This window comes from Nothobranchius furzeri, chromosome 5, assembly GCF_043380555.1.
Source record: "Nothobranchius furzeri strain GRZ-AD chromosome 5, NfurGRZ-RIMD1, whole genome shotgun sequence".
In the NCBI taxonomy this organism is placed as follows: domain Eukaryota; kingdom Metazoa; phylum Chordata; class Actinopteri; order Cyprinodontiformes; family Nothobranchiidae; genus Nothobranchius; species Nothobranchius furzeri.
The window spans coordinates 67,501,930-67,515,335 of record NC_091745.1 but is presented as its reverse complement, the minus strand read 5'-3'; the positions used below and the strand labels follow the sequence as shown (position 1 = coordinate 67,515,335).

The 13,406-nt window shown below is 37.7% G+C and overlaps 2 protein-coding genes and 1 non-coding gene across 5 annotated transcripts in view; all 3 read right to left on the bottom strand.

Moving 5' to 3' along the window:
• The window catches only part of cfap418 (cilia and flagella associated protein 418), a 29,362-nt gene extending 26,300 nt beyond the window's left edge, over nt 1–3,062 (bottom strand). For 2 of the 3 annotated variants that reach the window (XM_054740957.2, XM_015949963.3), the window contains exons 1-3: nt 1,602–1,949; nt 626–725; nt 327–391 (exon numbers count right to left, since the gene is read on the bottom strand). In XM_054740957.2, coding sequence (XP_054596932.2) covers nt 327–391; nt 626–725; nt 1,602–1,732 — 296 coding nt within the window. In that variant the 5' untranslated portion in view covers nt 1,733–1,949. Of the gene's footprint in view, nt 1–326; nt 392–625; nt 726–1,601; nt 1,950–2,724 lie in introns of those variants that run through there. The other variant, XM_054740959.2, reaches the window with a different exon arrangement.
• Nucleotides 2,199–2,280, bottom strand: trnas-aga (transfer RNA serine (anticodon AGA)). Its single transcript has one exon. It is a non-coding gene; the product is annotated as a tRNA-Ser (tRNA).
• Nucleotides 3,063–5,266: 2,204 nt separating the features above from the next.
• Nucleotides 5,267–10,660, bottom strand: cd83 (CD83 molecule). Its single transcript, XM_015949962.3, has 5 exons — nt 10,512–10,660; nt 10,238–10,374; nt 6,520–6,745; nt 5,728–5,879; nt 5,267–5,622 (listed from the first exon to the last, which is right to left on the bottom strand). Exons 1-5 carry the CDS (start codon nt 10,552–10,554, stop codon nt 5,470–5,472), a joined length of 711 nt encoding a protein of 236 aa, XP_015805448.3. The 5' UTR covers nt 10,555–10,660; the 3' UTR covers nt 5,267–5,469.
• Nucleotides 10,661–13,406: the final 2,746 nt, after the last annotated feature.

The following is a 13,406-nucleotide window of genomic DNA, read 5'->3' as shown; positions in this document are numbered from 1 at the left end:
GAAAATCACACTGTACCAAGAATATTTGTTTGATTAGTTGATGATGGTTTGAATTTTACATATTCAGATAAAGAGAAGTACCGGTACACTTCTTTGCTTGGTATAATAACATCTTTGAAAGAAGAAATGCAGGCTATATCATTTGAAATCAAACCAACACAAACTTTCTTAAAAAAATGTCTGGAAATGTTTCTAGAACAACAAAAACAGAATGCATCATAAAAATGACATAATGGCTGAGAGCATTTCTGTCCTTTTGATTAAAATCTGATTAATATACACATGCAAGTTTGGTTTGGAATGTGAGAATAAACTAGGTGACTCACTTTCTTCCTCCAGAATGAGACCAGAGCAGCTTCTCTGTTTTTGGTCCTTTGGGAAATGGTTCCGTCTGAAATGGGTGGTTGGGCGAGAGAAAACACAAAGAAAAACAGAATTGAAACTTAATTCAACACTAGCGGCTCATCTGTGTGCCTCGTCTATAAAGTAGCATTTCATTCGCTATATATGACAGACATAGAAAACAAAGTTGTCTGTAAGGAGATCAGACAGATTCTGGGCTAGGTCTGTTTATTCAAAGTTTTTCAGCTCTGTTGGCTTGGTTTGACACTTTTGACATGGTTACCTTTGGCTGAGGGGAATTGCTGTAGTCATCCTCCAGTAATTCTTCCAGAAGAGCATCGATATCCTCAGAGACGCTTATCGGCTGCTCAGGTTTGGCGGCACTGATTCAGAACACAACAAAAATAGTTTATTTGCCTTGCTTTAGTAATTTATGAGAAAATAGCAATCAAGGTGAACTCTGACGGCAAACTCTGACGTAACACATGTTGCAAAATCTGAATATTGCAGGTTTAAATCAACATGAGGCAATTTCTGAAGATCATTATTAAATTAATCCCAAATTCTTGTGGCCTAAGGAGGATCTTTAAGATCCGGTGGCAACAGCATGTTTCCAATAAGACAGTGCTAGAGATGGCACAGACAGAGAGGATCAGCGATGAGGTGAGGAGGAGGAGATGGAACTGGATCGGCCATGTGCTGCGAAAGGAGGAGACGAGCGACTGCGCTGTGGCACTAGGTTGGGCGCCTGAAGGTCGAAGGAAAAGAGGCCGACCTAAAACAACTTGGCTGCAAGTGGCTGAAGCAGAGAGAAACAGAGCAGGATGGTGTTCATGGAACTCAACAAGAAGTGCAGCTGGAAATCGATCCCTGTGGAAAAATGATGTCCTTGCCTTATGTGCCTCCTGGCACAAAGAGAAATGATGAAATTCTTGTGGCAACTCTTTGTGAGGAGTAAAAATGCTGATTTACTAGACCTTTCGGTTTGTCTGAAAGGTAGTTTGGGCATAAACTTGCATTAATTTAATTAAATGGCAAATATAAAAATAACTCTTAATTTAATTCCAAATGAATGATACTCCTGATGCTCTACTAGCTTCAGCTTCTTCTTGCCATAAACACGTTGTTTTTATGTTGTAGAGCACGGTTATGGGATCTCATTTGGACAGTGACACAAGCAGTATTAAGTTACTCATTAAACGTAATCAACGATAGGAACCATGACGTTTTAGCTGAAAGCTAACATTTGGTTTGTTTACCTGTGTTTTCTCTGCTCGTTTTTGTCGTTGCTGCATTTTTCACTCTCGCGACTTGAACATGCCACAGAAACGTCACGACCAAACTTTTTTTCAACTTCATCCAGAAGTTTATCGAGGTCATCATAGTCCATGTTTAACTGATGATTATGGATCCTCACCTAGCTTTGGAGCTAACTAGCAAACATGGCAGCTTCCATTACTGCTAAAGAGCGTTTCCGTTACTAGGTAACAAAACGGAAACGAAGCGAAGTCCGAGTTCAAAATAAAAGTTATTGTTTCGGGTTACGTTTGATACACTTATTACAGGTGATCTAAATGTGTTTGCATTGTAGTATTTTGCATGTTGTTATATTTAATCTAAAATTTATTCTTAAGCGCCAGGAATGCTAAACGGCTTGCGCGGCCAAAACACTGTTGATTTTATTTTGAAAAGGAAAAGTTCATTCATTTTTTTAACGTTTTATGACCTTAGATCAACAGCTATTATATATCGATGATCAACATTGTGGCTAAAAGTAGACAACTGTGTTGGACAGTCAAGCTAACGACAGCGCGATCGCTTTACCAAAGATTTTTATGAATTGAAAATAATTAATGCGTTGTCGGCAGGATTCGAACCTGCGCGGGGAGACCCCAATGGATTTCTAGTCCATCGCCTTAACCACTCGGCCACGACAACCGATGTCCAATACTTACGTCGAAAACTTTAACATAGATAAACATTCAAACGCGTGATTTGTATATTTTGTCTGGTTATTTTTCTCTTCATCACTTTTCCTTAGCACCAGGACTAACTAACTGACAACTGGGCAAAAATACAGACGTATAGCAACATTTCAAAACCGTCTGAGCTTTTCGTAACAATTCCAAATCCACTAGGGGGCGCGGTTGTCAAGTTTTGAGTTCGCCAGCTGCGTAACAACGTTAGCTCGCAGACTCGCCACTAAACATGAATTTACATAGACATACCTGCCATGAAGACCTCAAGTGAAAAATAAGTAATTTATAGACTACATTGTAAAAAATAATACTTGTGACATTTTCTTGCAGTCATCACAAAGTAGTTTAAATAGTCTGGGAAGAAAATATTTTACAAGTATTTTTTGTGGAAAATATAGCCTACCAGAATGTAGTTGCCACACTGTTCATCCAGTTAAAGTGAATTTGGTCGTCATCATTGTGTTCTTTATCTCGTTTCAGCGAAAGAACGCATTGAAACGTTTACTAGCATAGGCTAGGCGACCCACAACATGTCCGCCACAGTCCGAAAGCACGTCATGCCTCTGCAAAGGCCCTTGCTTAGTTAGATGTTTTTAGTCCCGCTCACTTTTATTTAAAGCTTGATTGGCTGATCATTCTGCTGAACCTTTGACCCAGAGAGTATTAAAATCTTAACCAATGAGAAAGCACGCGCAAACGTTTTTTTTTCTACCAAAAATGTGAAAAAGGGAAATGCGATTTTTTAACCCCAAATTTCTTGTTGCATTGCAGATTAGTTTACAGAAAAAAGCTTTAAATCAAACTAATGAAAGTTTAAATAAACGTTAAATACAAAAACAAAATATGGCCTTCCATAATTTTGTATTAATTTGCCCTTCATTATTTTCTTTAATGTTTATTTACTCCTTGTTTTATTCTACTGTCTGCTGTTTATGATTGACAATCACATTTTTACATTAAATCGGTTGTCTTTGTGCAAGTCTCAGGCCAAAAAAGCTAAATGCAACTATTCTGAAAAGTTGTATGACTATTTGAAAAATATTGGATTGCATTAAAATATATATAAACCTGCTAATGTAAAAAGGGAGGAAATGAGTACTAGGATATGATTGTCATTAAATGCCCTTTTTGGTTCACATAAAGATATTTTAGATGATTTTAACAAATCAATTATGGCTTTACAACGTGTATACAAGACTGGTGCATTGCCAAAAATCTGTGGCATCTGTGTGGGGATCGGTGGCGACTGTGCTTGGAAAGCCTCGCCTCTGTCAGTGCGCCCCAGGGCAGCTGTGGCTCAATGTAGCTCATCACCACCAGGGTGTAAATGTGTGTGTGAATACATGAATGAAACATAAACATAATCTTACTGTTGCCTAACAGTTTTTATTGCATCACTAAAAAGTGTTTCACAGAATTTAGAAACAAAAAGTGAATATTTATTTTTAGGAGTGATGAACAAGACACAAAACACATGTAAAAAACATGTAATTGGTTTGTTATAACTTATATTAACATTAAAGAGCAAATTCACCCCCAAATCAACTATTTTTTGCTGATAAACTATACAAATGAGTATCTCGTGCTTTAGACATGTGTAGTCAATAATTTGGCGCTTTGGTGCATCTTAGTTCAAATTTAAATAGTGTGCCTAAAACTGTCAGCGTTGTACCATCTTCAGGTAAAAACTCTGCACTGCATTTGAATTTAAATCTTCAATCACTATTGGTGAGGTACACTATGACGTTAGCTGGTACATTGTGATGTCACAATGTTGTTATGAGGCTGTGTGTGTGTATTTGTTAGCGACTCCGTGCTCTCGGTCTGCGAGGCAACAACATTTGTTGCCTTTTTCAAACAAAAAGTGGGAGTGGAGTAAGACTCTGGTAGGGGGTGACTCGCGGTTCAAAAAACATATTTCAGTTTTCAGAATACATGTACAAACAGCTTTCTCTAACAGAACTTTGACGTTTTACCAGACTTCTTGTTTTTGCAAACAGACTTTCTTTTTTATGCTTCACCTAAACATCTAATTTTTCCTCTTTTTTTATTGCCTCAAGTCTGCTTAATCTCTGAAGTTTTGAAGCTTCATCTACTTTATAAATCAGGATGTAAAACATGGTTTTGGTTCCTCACTGGGACATGTGATATGAAAGCTGATATTTATTTTTAAAAAAGGTGAAGACATGAAATGCCCCAAGGAGAAATTTGCAGCACCCACAACTTTCGTTAAATAGGAATAACGAGTTAGCTTAATTCTTTTTCACTTCCTGGTTTCATAGAGCATGCTGGTTCACGTTTCCACCCACACAGGACGCACCAGGTTATCATTTGTAAGAGCCAAACAGTAATAGAATCCATCCCTAAAACCGAACCATTGTTGACATTAGTGTCAGCAACATTAAGATTAAACTAAATTTGCACTTTTTTGTAAATTTGTTTTAGTGTAAACTAGGTTTCACAAATAAGCTAAAGCCAAAACAAACAACACTTCTAAAAATAAGTGTTTCGATTCAGTTAATTATTTAATAAATAAAATGAAAGCATACAAAACTTTGAGATAAAAAAGAAAAGAAAATTCCTGGTTTTCAATTATTCAATAGCCTCATGTGATGGCTCAGTCAGCAGCTTTTAGCAATAATTAACTCAACTTACAAAAAAGGCATTAAACCATTGGAACATCTTAAAGTAAAAAGATGCAGCAGCGGCAGAAAGCGCAGAAACAAGGGACTAGTGTGATTTGTTAATGTTGTTGCAGCATGTCTGCTTTTTCACAAAAAAAGCAGACATGCTGCAATTTATTCATACATTCATACATTTATGTATGAAGTCATGAACAAGTGTAACTGCACTGAGAACTTTAACATGTGGTCATTGTAAACAGGAAGATCCATTAGTAACAGAAGCTGCTGATGTAGCTCTTTAGAAAAGGACTTTTCTGCCTTCAGGTTTTGCGGTGACAGCGATCGCCCAATCCTTTCTTGCCATTTGCTCCCAAGGCACCTTCACAGCCAGGAGGTCAACATGCAGGCCGGACCTGCGTTATCTCGTCGGCCCTTCGCGCTAGAGCACTTCCTGTTCTCAGACCGAGCAGCGTAGAGTCTCCTTATGAGGGATTCTTTATCGTGTCTTAATCCTGAGACGATTTTCACACACAGACGTGCTGTATTTTGGGTGTTTTTGGACCCAAAGTATAAATCAGCATTAGGTCCTTCGTCTCCAGGGGTTTGAGAGGAGCGTCCAATAAGATTTCCTTTTTCACAATCTTGCCTTTTTCTCTGAGGGTATGCTTCAAGCAGTTCTGTGGTGGAGAAAAGGAAGATGCATTTAAATTTAAGCCACAAAAGCGACATAGAGAAGAATGGAAATGACTGTTATTTGAAAAAATTCAATATTTATTACTTACATAGCTTATTAGGAAAATGACAAATGCTGCTATCAGCATTGTTGCAGCAGACATGAGCAGCCAAGTGTCTGTAATCTTGTAATCTGGAGAGTCGACAGGCTTTTCTGTGAGGTCAGTATCAGTAAGTAAATCCAATGGTTGAACGGGACAATCTGGAAACAGAAAGAGCAAAAACAAACGTGAATGGACATGCAACCTGAATGAAATGCCTCACAGGCAGAGTCAACATGGTTGTAACCTATTTAGATGAAATCTTTATGCTCAAGAAGGGGAAACCCCACAAACACACTGCCTGATGCAAATGTCAGGTTATTGGTCAGAGTTCAAATTTCTTCAGAATATTTAAATGATTTATGCAAACTGATATATTTAAAGTTTCTATTTAATGTAATTTGTTTTGTCAGAAGCTGCCTCTTCATTTGACTTTCATTTGGTAACTAAACCATATTATTTTAGTTTATGGTAATTTCCGTCATTGACAGCACAGTAATTGAATAGACTGCCATATTCTGTATTTTAATTCATAATCCCCAAAGGATTTAACCAAATGAAATTCCCTAATTGTGGATTTTGTGTAAATTTTCATATGTATAGTGGCTAGGAATATGTTTTTTTTAATTAAAGAACACGACGGCTCCACAAATCAATCTTTTGAGGCAAAGAATACAACAAGAACAGGTTAAGGTTTGTGAATCTAATTCAACACACTACAGGGACTTGGGGAAACTTGGCCACTGATCTGGATCTGTGATGTAAAACCCAGTCTCACCTCAGATGAACCTTTTCTCTTACCTGAGAGATTGAGGACAATCTTCCCCTCCCGGTTCTGCTCTCCCACAGGTGCAGCCAGGTAACATTTGAAAACGCCGCTGTCGCTGCACGTCACATTAGGCAGGACGATATCACGTGAATCACCATGCAGCTTCACGTTCGTGTCAGCACCAGAGTACCACCTCGTGGGCCCATCGGGGAGATTTCTTGTCAGCAAGCCGCTCTCCTGAGATGATGGGTGTTCGAGCTGCAAAAACATCCACACACAAGTTAGACGACTGATGGATCTGACACTCTTTTAAGTTTAGGCAATTTGTCTCAAAAATTCCCACATTTATTTACAGGTGCTGGCCAGTAAATTAGAATATCATCAAAAGGTTGAAAATATTTCAGTAATTCCATTCAAAACGTGAAACTTGTACATTATATTCATGCAATGCACACAGACCAATGTATTTCCGATGTTTATTACGTTTAATTTTGATATTTATAGGTGACAACCAATGAAAACATCAAATCTGGTATCTCAGAAAATTAGAATATTCTAAAGGCCAATGAAAAAATGTTTGTTTCTCTAATGTTGGCCAACTGAAAAGAATGAACATGAAAAGAATGTGCATGTATAGCACTCAATACTTAGTCGGGGCTCCTTTTGCCTCAATAACTGCAGTAATGCGGCGTGGCATGGACTCGATCAGTCTGTGGCACTGCTCAGGTGTTATGAGAGCCCAGGTTGCTCTGATAGTCGTCTTCAGCTCCTCTGCATTGTTGGGTCTAGCGTATTGCATCCTCCGCTTCACAATACCCCATAGATTTTCTATGGGGTTAAGGTCAGGCGAGTTTGCTGGCCAATCAAGGACAGGGATACCATGGTCCTTGAACCAGGTGCTGGTGGTTTTGGCACTGTGTGCAGGTGCCAAGTCCTGTTGAAAGGTGAAGTCTGCATCCCCATAAAGTTGGTCAGCAGCAGGAAGCATGAAGTGCTCTAAAACTTCCTGGTAGACGGCTGCATTGACCCTGGACCTCAGGAAAAGAGTGGGCCAACACCGGCAGATGACATGGCACCCCACACCATCACTGACGGTGGAAACTTTACACTGGACCTCATGCAACGTGGATTCTGTGCTTCTCCGCTCTTCCTCCAGACTCTGGGTCCTTGATTTCCAAAGGAAATGCAGAACTTGCTTTCATCAGAAAACATAACTTTGGACCACTCAGCATCAGTCCAGTCCTTTTTGTCCTTGGCCCAGGCGAGACGCTTCTTGCGCTGTTTCATGTTCAAGAGTGGCTTGACACACGGAATGCGACACCTGAATCCCATGTCTTTCATGAGTCTCCTCGTGGTGGTTCTTGAAGCGCTGACTCCAGCTGCAGTCCACTCTTTGTGGATCTCCCCCACATTTTTGAATGGGTTTGTCGTCACAATTCTCTGCAGGGTGCGGTTATCCCTAGAGCTTGTACACTTTTTTCTACCACATTTTTTCCGTCCCTTCGCCTGTCTGTTAATGTGCTTGGACACAGAGCTCTGCGAACAGCCAGCTTCTTTAGCAATCACCTTTTGTGTCTTGCCCTCCTTGTGCAAGGTGTCAATGATTGTCTTTTGGACAGCTGTTAAGTCAGAAGTCTTCCCCATGATTTTGGTGCCTTCAAAACAAGACTGAGGGACCTTTTAAAGGCCTTTGCAGGTGTTTTGAGTAAATCAGCTGATTAGAGTGGCAGCAGGTGTCTTCTATATTCAGCCTTTTCAGAATATTCTAATTTTCTGAGATACCAAATTTGGAGTTTTCATTAGTTGTCACTTATGAATATCAAATTTAAATGTAATGAACATTGGAAATACATTGGTCTGTGTGCATTGCATGAATATAATGTACAAGTTTCACGTTTTGAATGGAATTACTGAAATATTTTCAACCTTTTGATGATATTCTAATTTACTGGCCAGCACCTGTATGTTTTATTTGTCTTGAGGCCATAAGATGCTTAAAGATGCTCACCACATCTATAACATCACTCTCACAGACTCCTCCAAGAAACATTGAGTTACATTTATAAGAAGTAAAATTTAAAAATGTGTCATCATGTCTTCCTGGTACAGAAATCTCTTTTGCCAAATTGGGACCTACATTAACAAAGTAATCATTAAATTTGTTTACTATACTCTCAATATTCTTAATCGCTACATTACCTTCTTTTACAATACATGTTGGAAAACATTTATTATTCTGATTTTTTATTATCTTATCAAGTACACTCCAGGTAGCCTTTATATTATTTTTAGATTTTTGAAGCAGCTTTACTTAATAACTTTTCTTTTCATATCGCAAAATGGTTGTTAATCTGTTTCTATATTTCTTATATTTGTCTTCATTTTCCTTAGTTCTATTTGTCAAAAAAATCTTATATATCTTATTTTTCCTTTTACAGGCTCTTTCCAGACCTTTTGTCAACCATGGTTTTTTCTTTTTGAGATTTTCAGAAAACTTTTTTAGTGGACAATGGCTGTCATAGATTGACAAAAATATGTCTAGAAATGTATTATATGCATCATTAGTGTCTTCCACATAAACCTTTTTCCAGTCATAATTTTCTAATTCTCTTTTAAAAACTGCAATGTGTTCTGGTGTTTTTATTCTACCAATGTAATCAATCTTTTCCTCTCGAATATTAAATTGATTATTCATTTCAAGCACTGAAAAGACAGGCAAGTGATCACTTCATCTGTGACTAACAGTCCACTGTGTATTTTACCATCTTATTTAAAAAATGTTGTCAATCAAAGTGGCACTACCCATCTTTATTCTGCTGGGCTTTAGAACCAACGGATAGAACCCAAAACTAAACATTGTATCAGTAAATTTAGAAGTCTTATTGTGATCATTTGCCTTCAATAGATCAATATTAAAATCACCACAAAATAAAGTAATCTTTTCTTTGTGTTTTCCCAGTATTACAGAAATTCCTCTCATAAACTGATCTATGCACGATGCAGGTGTACGATAAATACAGCTAATTAATATGTTTTTAGATCTTTCAACTTGAATTTTGACAGTTAAACATTCCGTCAAGTTATCCACCACAGCAGTCATATTGTTAACAATTTTACATTTAAGACACGATATAACAAATGTAGCGACACCTCCTCCTCTTCTATTCCTATTTTGCCAAAACATTTCATAACCCTCTAGTCCATCCTGCAGTCCTCTGTCATCATTCAACCATGTTTCTGAAATTGCCACCACAGCAAACTTATTTTGAAATTGATCAAGATACTCTTTGATTTAGAAAAAATTACTGTAAAGACTCCTACTGTTAAAGTGAATTAACGAGAAACCTTTTATCTTGGGATCTAACTCTTCCCCACTATAATAATCACATGCCATATAAACATTGTGATAAAGGTGGATATCTGGATCAATATTATCTAACTCATGAAATGTTCCACACATTTACATACATAGCTAATTTTCTCACACTTATCAGATATTGTCCCATCACAGTCAACTTCTATTTCTCCATTGAATTATATGATCTTCTATCACAGACAGACTTCGGAAACAAATAGGAACGTGAATGAAGTGAAGATTTTTATAGCTTCAGGACTGCTGCAGTAAGCAGTTTAGTGTAACAGTTCTCCAAAACAGAAAGTGAAAACAGGATCCATCAGCAGCATTAACGGTCATGCAGTTTAAAATGTCCTCCTTGAGCTTTCATTTTTTTTAAAAAGCGCGGTTCCTACCTTGTACCACCTGACTGCGGTGTACTGGACCCCATCTTTGGGCTCAGCGGTGCAGCGCAGGGTGCAGTTCTGACCTGAGGGGCAGGTGACCTCCACGTGGTTCTCTCTGATGGTTCTGCCCAACGCCAGGCACAAACCTGGGAAAATAATAATAATAATGAAACCCATCAGGTTAACTTCTCAGGATAGAAACAGGGCATCATGTGCAATGAAACCGATAAGAAAAAACTTTTGATGATTGAAATGAAAAACAGATTTAATAAAGTTTTCTTACCTAGAGACAGCAGCAAAGACAGACCCAGTGGATAAGTAGTCATGTTGGTTCGGTAAAGCTGAAATGAGCGCAGACACAGATCACCACGACTGGTTACATAGTAGCTTTGTTAGGGCTTATTTATGTCGATGGCTTTCACTTTCACTCTAGAAGAACGTCACATGACGAGATGGGCGTGGCTTCGACGACGTACTACACATCTATCTTATCTAGCATTTTCGGTGTACTGATCCACTGATGCAGCATCAGGAAGCCTTCAATTGTCCTTGGAATCATAAGTGAGTAAACAATGATAAAAGTTCAAGTTTTTTAATACTTGTAAACCTTTTCGCCGTTCTTGTTGCATGTGGCATGTTTTATTAACGCACGAATGTTGAATGAAAAAAATCAATCGATCAAATAAGTAGGCGAATCCACGTGAAATCAATTCATTTTAACGGATTAAACATATATATAAGTAGGAAATTGGTTGTTTGTTTTCCCACTTATGAACTGAGATGAAGTGAAAGCTCTTCAGGGATTCCCCCGAACTTTCCAACTGTCTTTTTTAACTGGTTAGGAAAGCCCCCGTCCCCAGAGTCACGTCATTTATTCAGCACCTGGGTGGAAATACCATGTTTATATGTCTATGGGAAATACCACACACACGCACGCACGCACGCGCGCACGCACACACACACACACACACACACACACACACACGAACTGAGACTTTAACTATTGATCTTAATATTTAAATCAGGTGAACAAAACAAACAAAGAAATCAACAACTAAGCTAGCACATATTATTATTATTATTATTATTATTATTATTAATAATAATAATAATAATAATAGAGATATTTTATCTCTGGAGTAAAAGCAACTTTTTAAATTGATTGTTTTATGTATTTACAGTTCAGCTGGGTCAGACGCATGTCTCCAGTTAACAAACAAAAAGTAACAATGCAAACAACTATTCACTTTAAAATTACAGTCAGAAAACATAAAAACAAAGTATTCAGCAGGAACAAAGAAATAAAACTTTGTTTCTAGTGTTCTGTTTCATTAGTAAACTTTCATTAACAGACTACTTTCATATAATAATATGGTATATTGCAGATGTTGTATATTCTCAGTCAGATTAGAGAGAAAGACAGAGAAAATTACAAATTTGTGTTCCCAATCTCTCCTGTCCAAGGGCATAAAGTTACAAATCAACAGACATTCAAAGATAAGCATATTGATGCTGATGCATTTTTTCTTCTTTTCTTAATTTCTCTGTAGTTCTTGTGGCATCAGTGTGTGGCCACTCGCAGGTACACAAGACCACCTTACATTACTCCTGCTGCAACCGGACGTTAAGGTTCAATAGATCCTGTGAAAACATTTGGAGCGCGAAGGGCCAGGTAAAGCTCAGTGGATGATTTTATCTTCCTGTTTCGTTGCAGCATGAAGTGTAGAGTTTAAACAACTGAATGGATTCACTCTTCATTTGTGGAATTCATACAAACTGCTTAATGTTGGAACAAATTAATCCAGAGTTAATTTGAATGTGTTTAAGACCAATGATGAGGCTGTTATAACGAGCTGTCATGTTAATTTGTGTTTTTCTTCTGTTCTTACAGACTTTTGCTCGAGTTGAAGGCAATGTGAAAGAATGTGATTTTCCATGCAAGACAATCGAAGATGAACGTATGACACTGGGTGATTGTGTGAATATCACACAAGCTGCTATCTGCACTGACGTATGTTTTTCCATTTAATTACTTCAATAAAAAGCCAAAGTTACGAACATGTTGATGCAGAGATTTTTGGGTTCATACAAACTTATTCTTGTTTACAGGCGGTGGGATTAAGCACAGAGACACGAATATACTACCTCAGCCAAGCCTGCACTCTCCATGTTTCCTTCAGGGCGACTGGAAATCGGGGTGAGCCATTTTCAAACTTATCTCTGTCATTAGTTTCATTAAAATATACTGAAATATCTTGAGACAGTGTGTAGTTTTTACCATTAATATCTGGAAAATATCCATCAAAATGTTCTTGAAAATGAATGAAATTATGCCCAGTTGTTGAAAAATACTGGCTGCTTCAAAACAAATAACCATAAAAATTGGGTCTAAAATACACAGAAGCTGGTAGAAGTCTCTAAGTGACGTCGTATTAGATGCGATGTTTTCATCTACATGAGCCCGTGAGGACAAAACGCATTTACAGTTACAAAGCTTTCGCCATTCATAAATGTTGTTTTAAACATTTACCTCTTCACCCATTGCCAGTGATGAAAAGGGGTCTGATGTGCTTGTCATTTTGCCAGAGGTTGAATGGTATCACGAAGTACTCATTCAAAAATTGCACTCCCAGGGATTTATACAGTTTTTGCCCATTGCTTGAACACATTTAGCAAAACTTGGCTCATTGTGCCAAAACTCTACACACAAGTAAAACACAACACTGGGAAATTTACCATTCACATCTGTGTCAAATTGAAATTCGACTGTCAAAACCTAAACTCAGCAATCAAAACTTAACATTCCTTCGTCAAAATGAAACTCTGACAACAAAATGATACACACTTGCATCATGTGAATACACTTTCAGATTGGAAGCAACACACTAGAGCAGTGGTTCCCAAACTTATTTAGCCGCGCACCCCCTTCTATGTCCCGACCATGTCGACGCACCCCCCAGCCCCCACATCAGAGCATGGATATATATATATATATATATATATATATATATATATATATATATATATATATATCAATCAGACGTCAAGCTAAACAGACAGGTTTAAAAAAATATGATCGACCTTTTTCCCCATCACTTTCATTTTTTAAATAGTAATTAAAAAACATTCAATGCCATTACAATTTCCTTTGATTTAATTTTAAATAAATATTTAGAGT